Consider the following 20,971-nt stretch of genomic DNA (forward strand, 5'->3'; position numbering starts at 1 on the left):
TGTAGTCCTTTATGGAGTATCTACAGCGTAGAATCCGGCCATTCAACTGATCGAGTCCATACCGACCCTTTGAAAAGCATTCTGTCCACATCCACCCTGATGCCCAATAACCCACAAAGACACAGGGAGAATATACAAACCCTACACAGACAGTCACCCAAGGTGGGAATTGAACCCGGGTCCTGTTGTATACCTTTTCCTGAAGTCTCATGCTTTCCATAATTTCTTAGCCAGCCACGACTTATAGGTCTTTACTTAAGAATTTTTCTTGATAATAGGAATATATTTATTCTGAGTATTCTAAAATATCTCTTTAAATATCTGCCACTGTATGTCTGTTGACCCATCCACCAGCTCAGTACACAAGTTTATTTCAGAGAGCTTGCCTTTCATGCTGTTATTTATGTTTCAAACACTAGTCTTAGACCCAAACTTCCTACATTCAACCTAGGTGCGAAATTCAATCATATTGTGGCTGCTGCTATTTCAGGGTGCATTAACTCTGAGATCATTAGTCAACCTTGTCACAATGCACAATACCAATTCAGCAATCTTTTACTCACTGAATCTCACTCCGTATGCATCTTACCTCCCCTTCCCTTACTGCTTAGAAGACAACAGTATAAATTCAAGTCACAATGTGTTCCGGTAACTTGATTTTAAAAGTTCAGCAATTCCTTCCAAAGTCCCTTGCTTTAAAGCCGTCCTTTTCCCATGCCAGCTCACAATCAAATATTAAAAAAATCTAAAGTTATGGTCTTTAGATCACTCAAATCAATTATACATTCCAATCTCCTGAACCAGGTCATCTCTAATTATTGCACAAATGCTATGCTTAATTAGCAGCTTTACCAATCCATCATTACATAGCTTCCTATTTTTCTTGAATGTCATACACCTCTCGATGTTCAGGACTAAATCCTTATCATTCTAAAGCCATGCCTTTGCAATAGCTATCAGATCATATTTATTTACTTCAAAGCATGTTATCAATTTGTTTCCTTGCAATGACTGTTACACATATTTTATTCCGCTCTACCCCTTCCTACCACTCTCTGGGTCTCTTTCCCAAATTACTATTTTCTTCTGTTACCTTGTCTCTACTGTTTGATACATTTTAACCCCCCACTGTTCAGTTTAAAACTATCTTGACTTTCTTAGTTATTAGAATGGAGTGTGTCGGTGGTTTATCCATTGACAGATGGAAATGGCTCCAACACAGCACCTCAGTCACACAATGTGTAGCCAGCTGTTTGGAAATTGCAGGCATGTAAACTTGACAATGCACTTGGGAAATGGTCATCAGCTATGGTACACTCTCACCTCTTGATCAGAAGACTGTGGATTCATATCACAATCCAGACACTGATACATAATTGACAGTGACACTTCAGTGCAGTAATGAGGGAGTGCTGCATTGTGGAAGGTACTGCAGTTTAGGAGGTGCTAAACTGAGGCCCTTTCTGTCCTCTTGCATGAATATTAGGAAGTCAGTCAGTTCAGTTACCATGAAGCACTCTCCTATTCAAATTCAGCTGATGATCCTCAGTTTAAATCACCCCCAGTTGTTGCTCTCTAATGGGATGAGAAACCCCTATGGTCAGTCAGACTATAGCAACTTCACCTTTTACACGAATATAAAAGATCAAAAGGCAAATAGTAGCTGTGGGGTTCCCTGCTTTATATTCATCCTTCAGCCAGTATAATTAAAATATATTTTCCTGTTATTATCATGCTGCCACTTGGGGGAGCTTGCTATGCATGTGACTTTTCAGATGTGACACCACTTTATGTTCAAAAGTGCCTTTGTAGTTGTGCTGTGCTTTGGAATAGTTGAGGTCATAAAAGGCACTGCATGGATTTCTCATACACCGAATAGATACAAGCTGCAAACTTCCATTCAAGGTTGCAGTGTTGCGAGTTGAGCAGCTGGTACCATTGATAACTTGTGATGTGCTGCTCTGCATCACCACCAGGGGGTATTACTGAGTTCCTGTTATAAAATCTTTCAGGAGTCTCCAAACATATTACTTATTGTAATGCATTCAATTTATTGAGACCTCCTATTACCATGTTTATTTATTATTGTAATACTTCTGTGGCAATAGTCAAGTTATGATACATCTACTTAACAATGTGATGGGCAATACTTATTTGTCTCCCACAGGTGACACTGCTACATCACCCACCTCCCCTATTTACTGTCTTGAATATAAGAATTAGTACTTCTCAAAAAGTTGGGCCTTCGAAGCGTTTCCTGCTAGGTTACACTCAGCTTAATATGCTGATTTTAAAACCAGAGAATTCCATTCTCAAATTCCCCATGTAGCAGTGGTTGCCTTTTCCAGAGTTTCTCCCCATTTTCTCCTGAAGTAATGGCTGTAGATCAACAACAGCAGGTTGCATTTAAGCAGCACCTCTGCCATTCTATATTGAAGGAAATTCAGAACACTTACAACCTTCTGAGAGAAAATAATTCCCTTCTTGCAGTCTGAAGTTGGAGTGCTCTTATTTTTAAACTGTGTGCCCCAGTTACATTCTCTCCCACAAGGGAAAGCACCTATTTCAAATCCACCCAACAAATCTCCACACAATCCTAAATGTTTCAATAAGATCTCCTTTCATTGTTCTAAACTCCAAATATAATTATAGTACATTCATTGGTTTCCTGTGTCCATGTTATTTCTTACTTTCTCTAATAATGCTAATAAATTAATCAAATACAATTTCACTTTAATAAAACCATGTGAGTCTGCCTAAGATTTTCTAAGTGTCCAGCTGTAAACTCCTTAATAATAGATTTAGCAATTTCCTGAAGACAGATGTTAGGCTAACCACATATAGTTTCTAGTTTTCTGACGCTCCCTTTTCTTGAATACAGAATTCACATTCACCATTCTCTAATTTGATGGGACCTTTCCAGTTTCTAGGGAATGTTGGAGAAGTTTACGCCAATTCATCCACTATCTCAGAAACCACTTCTTTTAGTATCCAAGGCTGAAGTCCATCTCAGCCAGGAGACTTGTCAGAATTTAGTTCTAATAATTTTCTCAATACCATTTTGCCTGTGATTTTAACTATTGTACGTTCCTAAATCTGTTTCAAGTTCATACTCACAATTTTTTTCTGTAATTTTGTTTATATCGTCTGAAATAAAAGTAGATGCAATATCTACTCAATTCATATACAGTGTCTTTATTTTCCGCTATTAATTCTGCAGTCTCTGTTTCCAGAAGGCTAATCTTCACTTTATGTATTGTTTTTCTTTTTTAAATATCAATAGAAACTTCTATTATATGGTTATATATTTTCAGCCAGTTTTCACTCATAGTCTAACTTCTTCCTCCTTATTTATCTTTTCATAATTCTTTACTGTTCCTTATATTCTGCCCAATCTTCTGATCTGCCACTTTCTTCATTACTTCATATGCTTTTTCTTTGTTTGATGCCAGCTTTAATTTCCTTAGTTAACCATTGACAGTGCATCCCTTTCTAAAAGTCTTTCTTTATCACCTCAATTCTGCACATTCTGAAACATCTTTTTAAGTATCTACTATTGTATCTCTACCAACCTATTGCTCAACCTGGTTTCCGAGTTTAGTCCAGCAGCTCTGTTCTCAAGTCCTCATAATTATCTTTATTTATGTTTAAAACACTAGTCCTCAGTCTGCCCTTCTCTCCCTCAAATTGAAAATAAAATTCAGTCATATTATGATCACTGCCATCTGGGGGTGCCTTTTCTATGAAGTCACTAACTAAGCTCATGTCATTAAGTGAGCAACAGGAAAACAGTAGAGAGGATGAATGTTTTTTGGGCTGAGGAAATGTTTGTAATGCACTTCCTCGCTGGATTCCTGCTTTTCCTGTTATATGTTAATGACTTAGACTCTTGGTGTACAGGTGCACAGCTTCAATATTTGTGGACAACACAAAACCTGCGAGCAATGTGAACTGTGAAAAGGATAAATTACATCTTCAAAAGGATTTGGACAACTTAGTGGAATGGCTGGACAGAGGAAGGTTGATGTAGAGCAATTCAAGGTAGGAAGAAAAAAGATAGACAATATAAAAATGTATAGCTTCTAAGGGGATTTAGGATCAGAGCACCCCAGACATACATGTCATTAAGTCATTGAAGTCGATAGACATGTAGAAAGAGAGGTTAATAGAACATACAGGGCCCTTTAATTTATTTTTTGGGGCACAGGTAAGGAGGTAATGTTAAACTTGTACAAAACACAATCAACTGGAATATTATGTCCAGTCCAGCAGCACGCTTTAGGAAGGATGTGAAGGCATCAGTTGAGTTCAATGGAGCATCAAGAGGGTTCAGAAGAGATTTACCAGAATGTTGCTGGGTTTGGAAGATTTGAGTTATAAGGAGAGGCTGGGCAGCCTGGGACTTTTTTCACTGGAGCTTGGGAGTTTGAGAGGTGGCCTTTTCTAAGCTTATAAAATAATGAGGGCTATAGATAGAATTAATGGTAGTTGTCTTTTCTCTAGCGCGGGGGATTTCAAGATGATGGAGCATATTTCTAAGGTGAGAAGAGAGAGGTTTGAAAAAGACCTGATGGGGGCAGGGGGACAAATCTTTTACACATGTGAAATGAGCATCCTGAGGAAGTGGGGTGGATGTGGGCATAGTTACAATGTTTAAAAGAAACTTGGTTGAGTACATGAATAGGAAAGATTTGGCGGGATACAAGCCAGGAGCAGAGAGGTAGGACTGGTTTAGTTTGGGATACTGTTCGGCATGGGCTGGTTGGACCAAAGGGTCTGTTTCCATGCTGTATGACTGGATGAAAATGGCTCCAGCAATGAGAAACTTCACTTTTGAAGATGTTATCAAGTTTTCCTTTAAAAAGAGAAGGCTGATAGGAGATATGATTGAGGTATTCAATTTAAGTAGGGCCTGAACAGAGTAAACAGAGAAAAAATGTGCTCACTTGTGAAAAGATCAGAACCAAAACAGCACTGAATTAAATCAATTAGCAAAAAGGTGCAAAGTCAATATGAGAACAGAACCTTCTCACGCAACAAAGTCTTAGAATGCTCTGCTTGAAAGTGCAGTGGAGGCAGGTTCAACTGAGGCATTCAGCAGGCAATTAGACTGTTAATTGAAAAGGAAGAAGGTGCAGGATCGTGTGGAGAAGGTAGGAGAATGGCACTAAGTAAATGGTACTCAGTACTTGTGGAGAGCTGACGTTATGGGCCTAATGGCCTCTACACCAGACTAAGATGGCGATTTATGGGTAAATGATCAACGTTGAAAAGACTAGTATTTTTTCCCTCATCCCTAATTATGCTTGATGTGGAGATGACTGGCCTTGTTGAATCACTTGGGGTGTCAGTGCACCCAAAGTATTGTTTCTGAGCGAGCTCTGGGATTTTGACCCAGTGACATTGAAGGCACAACAATACAGTTCCCAGTCAGCATGGCGTGTGGCTCGGAAGGGTAGTTGCAGGTTGTGGTGCTCTTGTATGCTTGGTGCCCTCATTCCTCCAGATGGTAAAGGTCATGATGTGGAAAGTACTAGGTTGAACTACGATGTATCTGATATCTGCTGACATTAATCCAGCTTCTCACCCTGCTTCTCATTCCATCTCACCCCAGTGCCCTGTCTCAGTGACTGTATCACAACTGTAATCCACTAGTTTGTTGCTTCTTCTTGACACTGTAGTCTACTGCAGACTAACATCTTGCTGCATTTCTCTATTCTTCCAAGTGTGAAGTAGATGAATGCACAACTCACAGTCTTTCCCACTAGGTCCTTGTGGGCAGATACAACGATAGGTCCCTCCGTATTCAGTGCAGGAGGCGCCATGCGGGCACTGATGGTGGGCATTGCAGGGCTGCAGCACCTCTGTTGGCAAAATGAGACAAATGCTTTCAGTAATACTCCAGGATGCTAAGTGCTGACCATGGCCTGACTGACTTCCAGTCAAACATGTCCTCGAGAGTCGGGTGTCACAATCAGTTCCCCAGTGATCTGGCCAAAGCCATCCCTTGTATCACCAGATGAAAACCCATCAATGGAATGAACGGCAAGAATGGAATTTTTCCTTTTTTTTTGTTGGAGTGAGGCGACTCAGAGGAGAGCAGGAAAATAGGTAAGGGCAGAGTAAGGAGAGCTGTATTTCTACCGTTGGGCAACTCCAACCCAAGGGTGGAATGGGAGTTTGATGGGTCCTCATTAGGGGGGAGTTGGACTTCTGGCTGCTTGGAGTTTAACCCCAGTGGGGAAACTGCTGTGTGCAGAGGCTACTATCTCAGAGGACATGGCCTCTCTTTTGCAGCAGACAGTGTGGTTGCTAGACCAAGAGACTCCAAGACCCGATGATGGTTAAGCAAGCAACAAGGGCAAGCTCCAACAACCAATATGGGGGGATTTCCACATCCTCTCTGAGAGGTCCAATGGTTTACCCCCTTATTATTGTTTGTTTAATTTTAATTTTATTACACACCTATATTTGAGGTGCCCTCACAGTCTCTGACCTACTTCAGCAGTGCTTGCCTAACCCAGTGGGATTGCTGAGGCTCCAGGTTTGTTAGCCTTCTGACTGAGCTGCAAGCATCAGGAAAAACTGCACAGTGGCTCAGCGATTAAGCACTGCTGCCTCATAGTGTCAGGGTTCGATTCCGGCCTTGGGTGACTGTCTATGTGGAGTTTGTACCTTCTCCACGTGTCTGTGTGGGTTTCCTCCTTGTGCTCCGGCTTCCTCCCACAATCCAAAGTTGTGCAGTTTAGGTGGATTGACCAAGCTAAATTGCCCATAGTGTTCAGGGATGACCAAGCTAGGTGGACTCGCCATGGGAATTGCAGGATTATAGGGATAAGGTAGGGACGTGGGTCTGGGTAGGGTGCTGTTCGAAGGGTCATTGTGTACTCAATGGGCTGAATAAGCTGCATCCGCACTGTCAGGATTGTATGATTCTATGAGGCCAGCCGCCTTTCTTCCCAGAAATAGAGATGGGGTGGTAACCAATCAGGAAGCTGTCTCTGGGAAGATTCTGCCAGAAGGCGATTTGAACTTTGTGTCTCTGTAAACACAGTCCAGATCTCCAGATAGACTGCAACAAGGTTCAATGATGGAAAAGGGATTGGCACTTCTGTTTTACTTTCCTGAATGGTCCTGGCCTCTCAGTGCACTGCCCAGCCTATCCAGGCAAATCCCCGCTGCACCTTTGCATCGACAGAGAAGGAGACAAAAAAAAGACGTTTCTGAAGAATGCGACTTTGCTTTTGCAGTGGTTTGATCTGGGCCTGAGACTGGTTTCATAGAATCATACAATACCTACAGTGTGGAGCAGGTTATTTGGCCCATCAAGTCCACACCAATCCTTAAAGAGCATCACACCCAGAACTGCCCCCTCCCTACTCTATCCCTGTTACCCCACATTTTCCACGGCTAACACATTTAGCCTGCAAACTCCTGAACACTACGGGTAATTTAGCATGGCCAATCCACCTAACCTGCACATCTTCGGACTGTGGGAGGAAACTGGAGCAAACCCGCACAGACATGGGGAGAATGTGCAAATTCCACATGGACAGTTGGCCGAGGGTGGAATTGAACCCAGGTCCCTGATGCTGTGAGGCAGCAGTGCTAACCACTGAGCCACGGTGTCACCCTGAAGCATTGTTCCCAGTCTGTGAATCCCCACTGGATTCGAGCTATACATGGTGATATTGTCAATGTACAGGGAGTTTTGATCCGGGTGACTCCACTACTAGGAGCCCCTCTTGGAGCTGCACCGATGCTGCTAGCCTCAGCAAGATGTACAATACAGCACTTAAATAAGACAGTATCTTCTCCTTACTCCTGATTTGGTTGAAAAACATTTCAGATTCCCACCAGCAGATAAAATTGCACCACTGATTTTTTTCTGTACGGCAGTTGGGCCCAATTGCAGATTCACAAGGCTGCGCAATGTAAATCCGTTGAGATCAGCTGAAATAGCAAGATATTCTCTGAGCTGTATAAACAGCTGAAAACACAGTTCCACTGAAGCCCAGTGTAGAATTCTCACAGCACACTGGAGGACAGCAAAAGGCTCACATGTACCATTCTCACAGTCACGGCCGGTAAATCCTTCAGGACAGTCACAGAGGTAACCATCATCATCATCATTCTTCTTGCAATTTCCCCCATTCTGACATGGGTTTGGCTGACAGATGCTCGGGGCAACTGTGGGCCCACCTTTGGAAAAAGCATAAAGAAACGTCACAGAGCAGAATCTTCCAACTGGAACCAAATCCCACTATATCACTCCGACTGGCTTTTCAAAGTGGACACGGGAAGAGACGGCAATACCAAGTCTCATAAACAAGCATTATTCATTCAGTAACACAGCCTTAAAGACACAGGAGCATCTGTCAAGTTGTTATCTTCTAATACTTACACAAGATCAACTACTGTCAGCAAAATAAACCGCTCTGTCTTAATATAGAAAGGTGCTGTTATCTAGTGCAATACACGTAGTGTCTGTCACTTGCTTTAGTGGAGATGTTACTCACTACAACGTACACAGGGTCCGATTTTCTCTATAATATGAGCAGAGGCTGCTAAGAGCTCTTGCGGTGAAGTGGTAGCGTTTATGTCTCTGGACCAGGAGGCCTGGAATCATGTCCCACCTGCTTCTACAGGTGTATAATAACATCTCTGAAGAGGCTGGTTAGAAAACACTGAAACAGAGACTGCTCTTCACAATAAAATGTATATGGACTGCTATTTACTGCAATATGTATAGGGGCTGTGACTCTTTAGAAAAATGTGCACGAATGGACTGCTACTCTCATAACAGACACTGCCTAGTCTGAAGGAAGAGCAGCCTCTAAACCGACACAATTTGTACTAAAAGCCTGTGTTCATATGATGGGGAATGACGTCCCCTGTATATCTTATTAGAATAACATTCCAATAATTTGGCAGATCATCATCTGTTACAGGCTATCCTGTTGTGAGCAGCTTTTGGTCTTTTCATTGATATTTATTACAAGATCAGGAGCAGCTAATTTTGTAGAGGGACAAGAATAAAGACATGAAGACAAGACTATCTTGCTTCCTTTGACCATCCTGATGGTCCAATGATAAAACTATTTTTAAGCCACTGATTACTCGCAGTAACCAAGTTCTACCATTCATTTACAACAAATCCAAATGCTTGGTGGGAAAGCTCCAGAGGTTTGAGAGCCAGAGATTCAGTCACCTGTTTCTCCTGAGCTTACTACATGTTGCCATATGTCAATTACTCAAACGCTGCATCCCAGCATATTATTTTGAAATTGTGTTTGAACCTATTAATTCCTGTGGTCTCCTGTGGAATGTATTTCACAAAGTAAAGTAAGAACCCATGGTGCCAGGGGTAGTATGTTAGCATGGATAGAGGATTGACTAACTAATAGAAGACAGAGAGTAATTTTATGATGGCAATTTGCATCTATTGGAGTGCCACAGGGATCAGTGCTGAGGGCACATTTAGTGACAATACACAATAATGATTTGGATGAGAGAACTGATTGTACTATAGCCATGATTGCAGATGGCTAAAAATGAGGTGAGAGGGCAAGTGGTGTGGATAATACAAAGAGTGAAAAGAAGGATATAGACCAGTTAAGCAAGCGGGTAAATGTATAATGTGGGAAAATGTGAGGTTATGCACTTTGGCACGAAGAATAGAGGGGCTGGATATTGTTAAATACAGAAAAACTGAGAGAAGCCATGGAAGAGAAGGATTTGTCTGCCCTCGATTACAAATCAAAAAAAAAGGTAGCATCCAGGTTCAGTGGGTATTGGGAAGGTAAATAGATCATTGCCTTTATTTTAAAGGGAATGGAGTATGAAAGTAGGTGGGAGTGGGAGGTGGATTTGCTAAACCTATACAAGGCACTAACAGCAAAGTCCGACTGGACCATAAGGCTGCTCTCTCACGAGCGAGAAATGACTGGTGATGGTTTAACCTGAGAACCTCCACATCTCAGACGAGGGGAGAGCGTGAGAAGCAGAGCCCTTTACGGTAACCTTAGGAACTGAAATCACACTGTCGGCATCAAGCTACACTGTACACCAGCCCATCCACGGTGTCAGTTAGCTGCACCATCCACTCACTGAAACAATGTGCTCACCCTTAACCAGTGAGAATATGTGGGCCTGCAATGCGAGACGCAGGGAGCAAGGGTTAAGCGGAGGCTCTGCAGACATGGCTGAGGAGGAGTGCAACATAATAAAAGGTCAAAGCATGGGATGCCAGCGGATGTCTGTGGGCTTTTGTGTTTAAGGTGACAGTGTCTGGGTGGACGTGAACAGCCCCTTTGGGTGAGGCAAGTTTGCAGTTATCAGATGTTACTTATTTAATTAAAGCAAAAGTAACACACAGGTTGTTGGCACAGGTTTCCCTCACTTCCCAAACTCATTGTGTGGACATGAAGTCCGTCACAGCCACACCTGAAGGACTGAGTTGATCCCAGCGAAGAAATGACAATAAATGCCGAACTGCTTGTGGACCTGGGGCTGTCGGGATAGGATTTGTTCTCAGCACTTTTGCAACTAGGTTATTTCCTCACACTTTGGAGGTGTGGTCTACTACATCAGAATTGGCGCTGCTCAATCCTGTCTTAGACTGGACCCCAAATGAGAACTGAGATGACTAGAAACAGCGCCTCCTGCTGCTCACACTCCCATAACTGCTGGCAGGCCCAATTGAGGGGCCAGCAGCTTATATGAGCCAATGGGGATAGGACTGTTGTCTAAGATAACGTTTCGGAAAGTATTATGTTTAGGTCAATGTCAGAGACTGCTTTACACTGTACCCAATCTGGTCTCATCATGAGGGCTTGGGGAGGGAAAGGCAGAACATCTTGTCGAGCACAGGCCTGTAGCCTTGGCTGACAGCAAGCCAGCTGAGAAGGGAATGCAGGAAGAGGAGCAATGGAGTGATAATTGACGGGTAGGAAAGATCACCAGTTAGGGAGAATCGCCAGGCAGGGAAGCAGCATACAGGAGACCAGCGGAGAAGGAAGCTGCAGAGAAAGGCAGAGTGGGGTCAGTTGGTTATATGGTCTAAACCTGCTATTTCTTGTGTCATTTACTGGAGAACAGTCGTTTACTGGAGACATTGCCCATGAATCAAGTTCCTTAGACAGAGGCTGAGCTTCAATAATCTGTTTTCAGGAGGTTTTCAATGTTATGGAAGGGTGTGGCAGCAGATGATTGACGACCTGCTAACTTGCTGGCTATACCTTACCAGTTGTTGTCATAATCTGCACTTAACGATTTGGCCTCTAGATCATTTCTGAGGGCTGTGCTACAGGCATACAGGTAGTTGTGCTGTAACGTGTGTTTCATTAACACAAATTGACTGTAACATGATTGATGAACAGTGGACACTGTTTGGAACACGCAAACTTTCTGCTGTACAGGTGTAGAGATTTTCTGTAGCAATTTCCCTACAATGTAATTTTCTATGATGATTTTCTATAGTGTGATTTTCTACAATGTGAGGTCACACAAAGATGCAGCTATCGTGTTACAGCGGACTACCTGCACCCAGAATCTCCCTGGAAGCTACACACTAAATGCGTTAAAATAGGATGGGTTTTAGTCAAAGTCAATAGTTGTGTGAACTTGACCAGTGCTGATGTCAATCAGAATGAATGGGCATACCGCTTACATGACTCAAGACTTTCTTTCCACAGGTGCAGGGTCAATCAACTGCATATATGTGACTGTTCCAGTTTATTCAGATCAACCTTTAGCACTCTTCAAAACACTAGTGATTCCTTTCCGTGAAGATGGAGCTGGTGTGCAAACAGGCCTTTATGCATGTGTGCAAAGAACTCCTAGACAACTGCCATGACACCTTGCCCTGCAAAGGTCCCCGACATTGTCAGATCTACAACTAGACCTGAGTCATGGCTGCTTAGTGACATGCAATATCCACTCCAAATGATGCCCAGCTACTGAAGCCCCTACAATGCTACAATGAATGCCACATCACTACTAGAGATTTCCTCTTACCTGTCTCGCAGTGTTTTCCTGTGTATGATTCTGGGCATAGACATGTGTAATTACTGAGCAGGTCGATGCACTGTCCTCCATTCAAGCACGGGTTGGAGTCACAGTTACTAGTCTCTGTCATAAAGGAAACAACATTGTCAGGACCTAATTCAACAATCTCACACTAAAACCACTCTTGAACAACACATAATTATCACAAATTACTTTGTGCCAGCAAAATTAACGAGGGCATTGCAGGTGATACAATTCCACAAGCAAGAGAAACATCTCAGAGTGCCCCTGGGACATGTTCAATTAACTTTGAGAGAGAGATAGAGACAGAGAGGGAGACTTTCTCACAGGTCCACCTCATGGTCAATGAAATTCACTGGTAGTGTCATCTTGGGCAATGGAAGATATAGTCATCCCCAAAAAGGAGCTGGTTTCTACAGAGCTGTACTATGACTTTAACCTTAACCCTCACATACCCCCATGGGCAGGTACAGAGGGGAGGGGATCTGCTTTGCCTTGTCATTGCCAGGGAAATGATGTTGAGAGCTGTCTCCAACTTTATGACAACGGAGCACAGACGTGCAGACAAATGCAAGGGAGAGTAAAATCCAAGGGAAGGATATAGGTGTAGAGGCACAGGGAGGCAATGTGTGTGGCGTAGAACTAATAACAGGGTGAGTGAAGTAGGGAGATCAAGCAGACAATTGTCAGCTAGGGCTCAGTGGTAACATTCCCATCTCATAGTCGGAAGGTTGTGGGAACCAATTCCCCTTCAGATACCAGAAGGTGACATCCCTGTGCAGCACTGAAGGCTGTTGCACTCGAAGAGACGCCAGTTACCAGGTTAGATTTTGAACTGAAGTTGAGTCTGCCTCTCAGTAGGTCATAAAGTTTTCCAACAGTCAGTATAAAGATAAGCAGAAAAGTTCGCCTTAGTAATCTGGCCATTATTTCTCAATCACAAGGCCACACTGCTGTATGAAGGAACTTGCTGTCTGTACTTTAGTTTACACATTTCCTACATTAAACATTGACTATACTTTGAAAGCTCTTCATTGGACGCAGAGTGAATGGGAGGATCTGAGATCATGAAAGGCATGATAGAAATGTAAGCACATTTCTTCTTCGTAAACCCAGAGTGCCTAAAAAGAGAAACAGCAATTTGAAAAGTTTGAAAATGGCCGAGGAGAGGAGAGGTAGGAGAGGAGCTCACCATTTTCACAGTTTTCCCCTGTGTAGCCCTTCTGACAGATACAGACTGCAGTTCCATTATCTGTGTCACAAACACCACCATTTAGACACTCTCTGGTGTTACATAAAGTGTCAGCTGTAACTGGAAGACATGACAGCAGTTAAACTGATAACATCTTAATGTAAAACACCGAGCTGGTCTCAACCTGCCAAAAAACATTTTGTCAAAAGCTTTGGTGTCACCTACAGACCCCTGCCTTTCCCAGGAGCATCACTGTGTGGACTGTCCTATTGGTCAGACCATCCCACTGGCTGAATAATCCGCACTTTTTCCTAATGGTAATCAAGCAGCATGCATGCAAAATAAGTATAAATCGCTAATATCTTAATTCTAATCTCAATACTTTCAGAATGCATATTATTTTTGAAACTGCATCCTATCTAACTGGGACACATTCCACTAATTGAGAAACATTGTTGTAGCCAATTCCAAATTCACTCTGGAAGATACTTAAGCATCTGAGCATTAAATGGAACCTTGATCCATTTTACTGTTACTCTGACCTGTACCGACATTACTTGATGACCAATCTCTGCTTTACTCTCTCCTACTTGGATCTGGGTTGCGGAAATTACCCTGGGGTAATCTTATTTTTCCAAATCAGTGTTTCCCAAGCACATGCCCACTATGACCCCAAATTAATAATTCAAGATTCTTTATTTTTATTTGTTCACAGGACATGAGTGTCGCTGGCTAAGACAGTATATATTGCCCATCCCTAGTTACTCTTGAGAAGGTGGCAATGAAGCTGCCACCTTGAACCACTGCAGATGTTGGGGTGTATTGAACTGAATTAGTTTTATTATCACAAATATTCACATGAGTACTATGAAAAGTTTACAAGTTACCACGTACAGTGCCATCTTATGTATGCAGGTACCTAGGTACAGAGTCTTGATACAAAGCGGAAAAGTAAGAAAACAAAGTTAAAAAATTAAACATTACTGTCCTTCTTATTGAAACGTAGAAAAACAAAGAAACACAGTTAATAGTTCAACACCACAGTCTGTAAGTGCCTGGCCATGCTGGGCTCACACTCCTCACAAGGGGCTCGATCCCTCCTGCTTCAATCCCACTACCGGCTGCCTCATTCTGCCTGCTCCCGCTCTCCCACCTCACATAAGGTAAGTAGATTAGACTAAGAAAAAAAAGTTGTGACAGAGACAACTAAAAGGTGAAAGGAATGAAATGAATAAAGGCTGACGGAGAAGATTAAATCCCAAGCAGGAGCCTGCATGCTGCGCTTCTAATCTGCTGCCATTTTTGGGGAGTTGTGAGAACACCCACAAGCTATTAGAGAGGTTAGGGTTGGAGGGTTCCTGATCTTTGACCCTGAGATGCTGAAGGAAGAATGATATTGGAGGGGACCTTGCAGGTGCTGGTGTCCCTTTGAAAGTGCTGTCCTTGTCCTTCCAGCTGTTAAATATCCTGGGTTTGGAAAGTGCTATTGCGGGAATTTTTGGTGATTTACAGCAGTGACTCTTGCAGACCGTACACTCTGCTGCCACTGGTATGTCGCTGGTAAAGGGAGTGAATGTTGAACGTGGTCGATGGGATGGCAGTCAAACAGACTGCTTTCTCCTGGGGGGTGTTAAGCTCGTTGAGTGCTGTTGGAGCTGCATTTGTCCCGGCAAATATTCCATCACACTCCTGACTTGTGCCTTATCGATGGTGGGCAGGCATTGGGAGACGGGTGAGTTAACCTCTGCAGTATTCCTAGCCTTTGGCCTGCTCTTGTTGCCAGAGTATGTATATGACTGCTCCAGTTCTGTTTCAGGTCAATGCTAATTCTCGACCATGAGGTTTCAGTGACAGTAATAGAGTTGAAAATCAAGCTGTGAAGGTTACAATCTTTTTTTGTTCGAGATGACCATTGATTGTGACTTGTATGGCACAGATGTTACTTGCTACAAGGCCTCAAGACATAGGAGCAGAAATTAGGTCATTCCGCCAATTGAGTCGGGTCTGCCATTCAATCATGGCTGATGAATTTCTCAACCGCTTTCTCCAGCTTTCTCCCCATAACCCTGGATCCCCTTGATAATCAAGAACCTGACCATCTCAGTCTTAAATGAACTCAATGGCCTGACCTCCACAGTCTTCTGTGGCAGTGAATTCCAAAGATTCACCAGTCTCTAGCTGAAGAGGTTTCTCCTTATCCCCATTCTAAAAGGTCTTCCCTTTACTTGTTGCATTTAGGCACAGACTGCCTCAGTATCTGAGGAGTTGCAAATGGTGCTGAGCATGTGCAATCATCGACGAACATCCCTGCTGCTGGCCTTATGATGGAGGAAAGGTTATTGGTGAAGCAGCTGAAGATGGTTGGGCCTTGGATACTACCCTGAGGAGCTCCTGCAGAGATGTGCTATGAGACCCCAAAGTAAAAATGTGGGGACCACCAGAAATGTCAAGTGACTGGTGGTAGGTGTTGGCAAGCTGTGATAAGATGCTGGAGGAGTAGGGTTTCTGAGTCCAGGGCTCATCCACTCCAAACGGTTTACTTTTGTTTCTTTTTTTCTCTCTTGTTTTTCTTCTTTTCCTTTTCTCTCTTCCATTTTACTCACCTCTAGTCGAAGTGCTCAGTTGCAGCGACAGCATCAGCGGTGAGTGAGACGAGCGCGGACTAGTGCCGGCGGTGGTGGAGGCGAGCGTGGGTGCGAGGCGGCGTCTGTGTCCCGCGCAGATACACGGAGGCGGTTGCGGTGGCGGGTTCGGGCTCAGTACAGGACCCGACAACATCACAGCAGCAGATGCATCGGCCAGGAGGGCCCTGAAGCAGACATGGTGGGGTGTGGCAGAGTGGAGTTTAGGCCAATGTGGCGCCTGGTGGCATCCACAATGGTGAGGCCCAGTGAGGGCTCACAGGGGCGAAATGGTGCCAAAGAGTGGAAACGTTCGGCCCAGTTGTGAAGGGGACTCAGGCCTAGCCACCAGGCCCATGGCGGAGCACGTAACAAGGAGTATAAAGTTGGACACTTTTTCTTTATTTGCTTATTTTTCTGCCTTTATATTCTTTGTTTTGGCTTATTTTTCGTTTCAAGATGGCGCTGGAGAGTGGTGACACTGTACAACACTTTTCACTGCATTTTGTAACAAAATACACAAGACAATAAGTAAATCAAGCCAAATCAAAAGTGAGTGGGGGTTGGGTGATGAGGCATCAGCCCCAGCAGGAAGCTGCTGGGCCGGAAAGTTTTGGACAGGAGGGTAGTCTTTATTTCTTGACTGGGATAAGGGACTGAAGTCGAGGAAGAGGAATTGAGCCAGGGTGGGGTGGGGAGTCAGGGTTTCCACAAAAACATTCAACCTTCTCAAAGTACTAGTTCTGCAGCAGCTTTGGCAGCTTAGAGATCAGTCCATTCGGTATACCCACCAACAAGCACGCAGAGTAATAGCAGCCTCGCGGGTCACCAAAGTCAGTCTGAGCCACACAGTTACCATGTCTGTCTGAGAGCTCACAGTCCCTCAGTGCCATCCTGGGGTCTCACTGTGGGGCTAGCAACTATAGTGCGGCAAGTCTTCCCAAGTTATATTCTATCCCTCGATTAACATTATTCTGCAATGTTTTTACACCTGCTGGGCACTACTCTCCAGCTGTGGCCCTTCACAGTCTTCCTTTGTGAGCCTCTGCTTGGTACTATTCTGTAACGCAGCCGCACTCTGAGAAACTTCCCTCAGCTAACAGCACATCTTCAGTATGTAACTCCCCCCGCAGCACTCTGCGCCTGGGCTCAGTTTGAGGTTGGTTATATACTGGTTAACATTACTTCAAATGCACAGGCCATTGTTACTCTGTGGCCCCTGCCCTCAGCGTTACTCTGTGACTCATGTCCTCAGCGTTACTCTGTGAATCCTGTCCCCAGTGTCACTCGTGACTCTTTCCTCAATGTTAACCTCTGACTCTCATCCCTGGTGTTACTTGTTGATACTCACCAATTTCGCAGTGTTTTCCAATAAACCCAACCAAGCACTCGCACTGGTAGCTGGCAATCCCATCGATACATGTGGCTCCATTCTGGCATTCATTCAATACACAGTCATCGATATCTGAGTGGGAGGAATGAGTGGATACAGGGATTTTGAGATACCCACACATCCAGGTACAATCAACAACCCCTGGGCAGGAGAGTTCAAACTTCTCAATCGTGCAGCTAAATTGAAAGCACGAATATTTTTTGTGCTGAGATGTGGCTGAGAGGTGCTATTAGTCTAAACTACAGCCATCCACGGACTAAATTCCTAATAACAACCGCGTTACCTCCATGTACAGCAGAGAGGAGGAAATTGGAGGCAGGGTTTCAGTTCACCACTTTCCTAGACAGTCTAGTAGCCTGCCTTTCAAAACAGCAAGGACAGGCTTGATGGTGGAGGGGTAAGCGAAGGGGACACAGACTGCAACATAGCCTCAAGACGACAAGCAACAAGTAGACCCAACTTGACCACTTCCTCCACTTTCTCTCAATATCTACACCTGCAAAGCTTCCATCAAGTGGGGAACCAAGTAAATAAATTTCAGTATTACCCACACAACCCATTTTCATTTAGATAGCACCTATAATGTGCAAAAAATGCCCCTACATCCCTTCCCAGCTATATTATTAACTGCAGGGCATCAAGTCAAAGGAGGAGGGGTTGATCTAAGGCATGATCAAAGCAGTGGAATTTAAGACAGTTTTGAAAGAAGAGGCAGGTACGGAGGCAGAGAATTTTGCAGAGCTAACTTGAGAGTGTATGGTCAAGGTGGCTGAACACCAGTAACTCATCAGTGGGAGAGTGAAGGTGGGACAGAGATGCCCAGATCAGAGCATTAGAGATTTGAAGGCAGAGGTTGCAGGGCTTTAGAAGGTTTACACAAAGACTGGCCGATGTAAACAAAGGTGATGGGTGTTTGGAATTGGTGCAGGACAGGGCACAGTTACCACAGTGCCAGATGACCAAGCTGTTTATGGAACAGTGGCTCAGGGAATGATTGAATTAGAAGGTTAAAAAGATAGCGAAGGATTTCAGCTGCAAATCAGCTAAGGGAGGGATGGAATGAGATTATATGACACTCAGAGTACAATGGAACCTTAATCAAATGGGTAAATGGGCTGAGGAATGGCAGATGGAGTATAATTTAGATAAATGTGAGGTGTTGCATTTTGGTAAGGTAAATCAGGGCAGGACACATGCAGTTAATGGTAACATCCTAGGGAGAGCTGCTGAACAAAGAGACATCGAGGTACAGGTTCATAGTTCCTTGAAAGTGGAGTCGCATGTGGATGGGATAGCGAAGAAAGTGTATGGTATGTTTGCCTTTGTTGGTCAATGTTTGAGTAAGGTAGTTGGAGGTCATGTTGCAGCTGTCCAGGGCATTGGTTTGGTCACTTTTGGAATACCACGTTCAATTCTGGTCTCCCTGCTATGGGAAAGATGTTGCAAAACTTGAAAGGGTACAGAAAACATTTAAAGGATGTTGCCAGGATTGGAGGATTTGAGGTACAGGGAGATGCTGAATAGGCTTGGGCTATTTGCCCTGGAATGTTGGAGGCTAAGTGTTGACCTTGTAGAAGTTTAGAAAATCATGAGGGGCATGGATAGGGTAAATAGCCAAGGACTTTTACCCAGGAAGTCCAAAACTAGAGGGCATAGATTTAAGATGGCAGGGGAATAAATTTAAAGAGACCTAAGGAGTAACTTTTTCATGCAGAGGGTGGTGAGTGTATGGAATGAGCTGCTAGAGGAAGTGATGGAGGTGTCTACAATTACAACATTTAAAAGGCATCTGGATGGGTACATGATTAGGAAGGGTTTAGAGGGATATGGGCCAAATGCTGGCAAAAGGGACTAATTTAATTTAGGCTATCTAGTAAGACATGTTGGACTGAAGGGTCTGTTTCTGTGCTGCCCAGCTCTATGACACTATGACTCTAAGTAGACAGTTTTGGGATGAAGGTAATATGGACCTGAAACTCAGGGTTGAATGGGTTGCTGACTTTGTGAGAAGGCTTCTTCAGCATGGAGTCATTGAAAGCATTGCTGAACTTACAGCAGAGACAAAGAACATACCGTTCGCCTTCCAAGTGATGAGCTGGAGAAAAGAGCAGCTCATTGAATTTTAGCTGTTGGTAAGCAGTGTGACAATTGAGGCAGTGGAGAGGTGGGAGCTTTGCTTAGTTTGTTTTCCCTGGTTGTGTCATGATGGAATGATTGGAGAATGCAGAGATTATCAATACAACACATAGGAGGATTGCGAGCATTGTGCCACTTCCTATCAGTGGGCACAATACTGATGTCTGTGACACCACATGGTATAGCTGTCATCCCCAATCCCTGCTTTCACTGACTCAGTATACATCCCTGGATATAACTCAATAATTTCATGACTTTTGGAAATTAACTCTGCGCATACCTGGAATTTGGTTAATACCGGATGAAAAAAATGCATGCTCAGTGCTATCGAAGAGGTCCCTACTCTAAAATCACAAATCTCATAATCACAACTGGCCTGTCTTTCAAAATTTGAACAGAATTCGCTCCATTTGAAGTGGGTGCTAACAACAGCAGGTTCCTGTTGGCGTGATAGATGCTCTAATCAATGTGAATGCCCTGAGGCATAAGTCAGCAAGCGCTCCATGGGAGAACTGAAGCATTGGCAAGCATGCCTCACTGAAGATAAATGCACACGCTCTTAAGCAGAGTGGTGCTCATGCTCTGAAACCAACAGCAGGCACAATGCAACCAAATGTCTCCAAACCACAGGAAGGTGAAACCAATCCGAACCTGTTTCGCAGAGCAGTCCTGTGAACCCAGCAGGGCACTGGCAGGTGAAGGCATTCTGTCCATCTCTGCATGTCCCACTGTTGTGACAGGGATATGAGGAGCACTCATCGACATCTGGAAAGCAAGGAATGATTGACTGCTGTGCTTTGGACAAGTGCCTCTCAGGATGTGCATATTGGCTTAGTGCATTAACTTGGCTGCCACAGGGGTAAATATCCAAGGGTTAGGATCATAGAATCCCTACCATGTGGAAGGAGGCCATTCAGCCCATCAAGCCCATACTGATCCTCTGAAGTGTATCCCATCCAGACCCAGGTCCTCCCCATCCTATCCCCCATAACCTCACATTTACCATGGCTGACCCACCCAGCCTGCACATCCCTGGAAACTATGGGGCAATTTACGAGAATGTTGCCAGCACTAGATGGTTTGAGTTACAGGGAGAGGTTGCATGGGCTGGGGCTTTTTGTGCTGGAGCTTTGGAAGCTGAGGCATGACCTTACAGAGGCTTATAAAACCATGAAAAGCATGGACAAGGCCTTTTTCCCAGGTTAGGTGAGTCCAGACTGAGACGGCATGGGTTTCAGGTGAGAAGGGAAAAATTTAAAAGGGTCCCAAGGGGTAGCCTTTTCACACAGAGTATGGTCCGTGTATGGTGCCGGAGGAAGTGGTGGAGTTGGGTACAATTACAACATTTGAAGTGGGTCTGGATTATATGAATAGGAAGGGTTTAGAAGGACATGCACCAAATGGGACTAGGATGTCTGATCAGTGTAGATGAGTTGGACCAAAGGGTTTGTTTCCATGCTGTATAAGTCTATAATTAGCATGGCCAACCCACCTAACCTGCACATCTTTGGACTGTGGAAGGAATCAGAGCATCCGGAAGAAACCCACACAGACTCAGGCAGAATGTGCAGCCTCCACACAGACCCAAGAGTGGGCTTA

The 20,971-nt window shown here is 44.0% G+C and overlaps 1 protein-coding gene across 2 annotated transcripts in view; it reads right to left on the reverse strand.

Moving 5' to 3' along the window:
• Window positions 1-20,971, reverse strand: part of sned1 (sushi, nidogen and EGF-like domains 1) — a 140,590-nt gene that overhangs the window by 64,888 nt on the left and 54,731 nt on the right. The window contains exons 6-11 of one of the 2 annotated variants that reach the window (XM_048542141.2): window positions 20,024-20,137; window positions 17,195-17,308; window positions 13,223-13,342; window positions 12,019-12,132; window positions 8,068-8,202; window positions 5,754-5,864 (exon numbers count right to left, since the gene is read on the reverse strand). In XM_048542141.2, coding sequence (XP_048398098.1) covers window positions 5,754-5,864; window positions 8,068-8,202; window positions 12,019-12,132; window positions 13,223-13,342; window positions 17,195-17,308; window positions 20,024-20,137 — 708 coding nt within the window. The remainder of the gene's footprint in view (window positions 1-5,753; window positions 5,865-8,067; window positions 8,203-12,018; window positions 12,133-13,222; window positions 13,343-17,194; window positions 17,309-20,023; window positions 20,138-20,971) is intronic. The other variant, XM_048542142.2, reaches the window with a different exon arrangement.

The sequence above is a fragment of the Stegostoma tigrinum genome, chromosome 14 (assembly GCF_030684315.1).
Source record: "Stegostoma tigrinum isolate sSteTig4 chromosome 14, sSteTig4.hap1, whole genome shotgun sequence".
Lineage (NCBI taxonomy): Eukaryota > Metazoa > Chordata > Chondrichthyes > Orectolobiformes > Stegostomatidae > Stegostoma > Stegostoma tigrinum.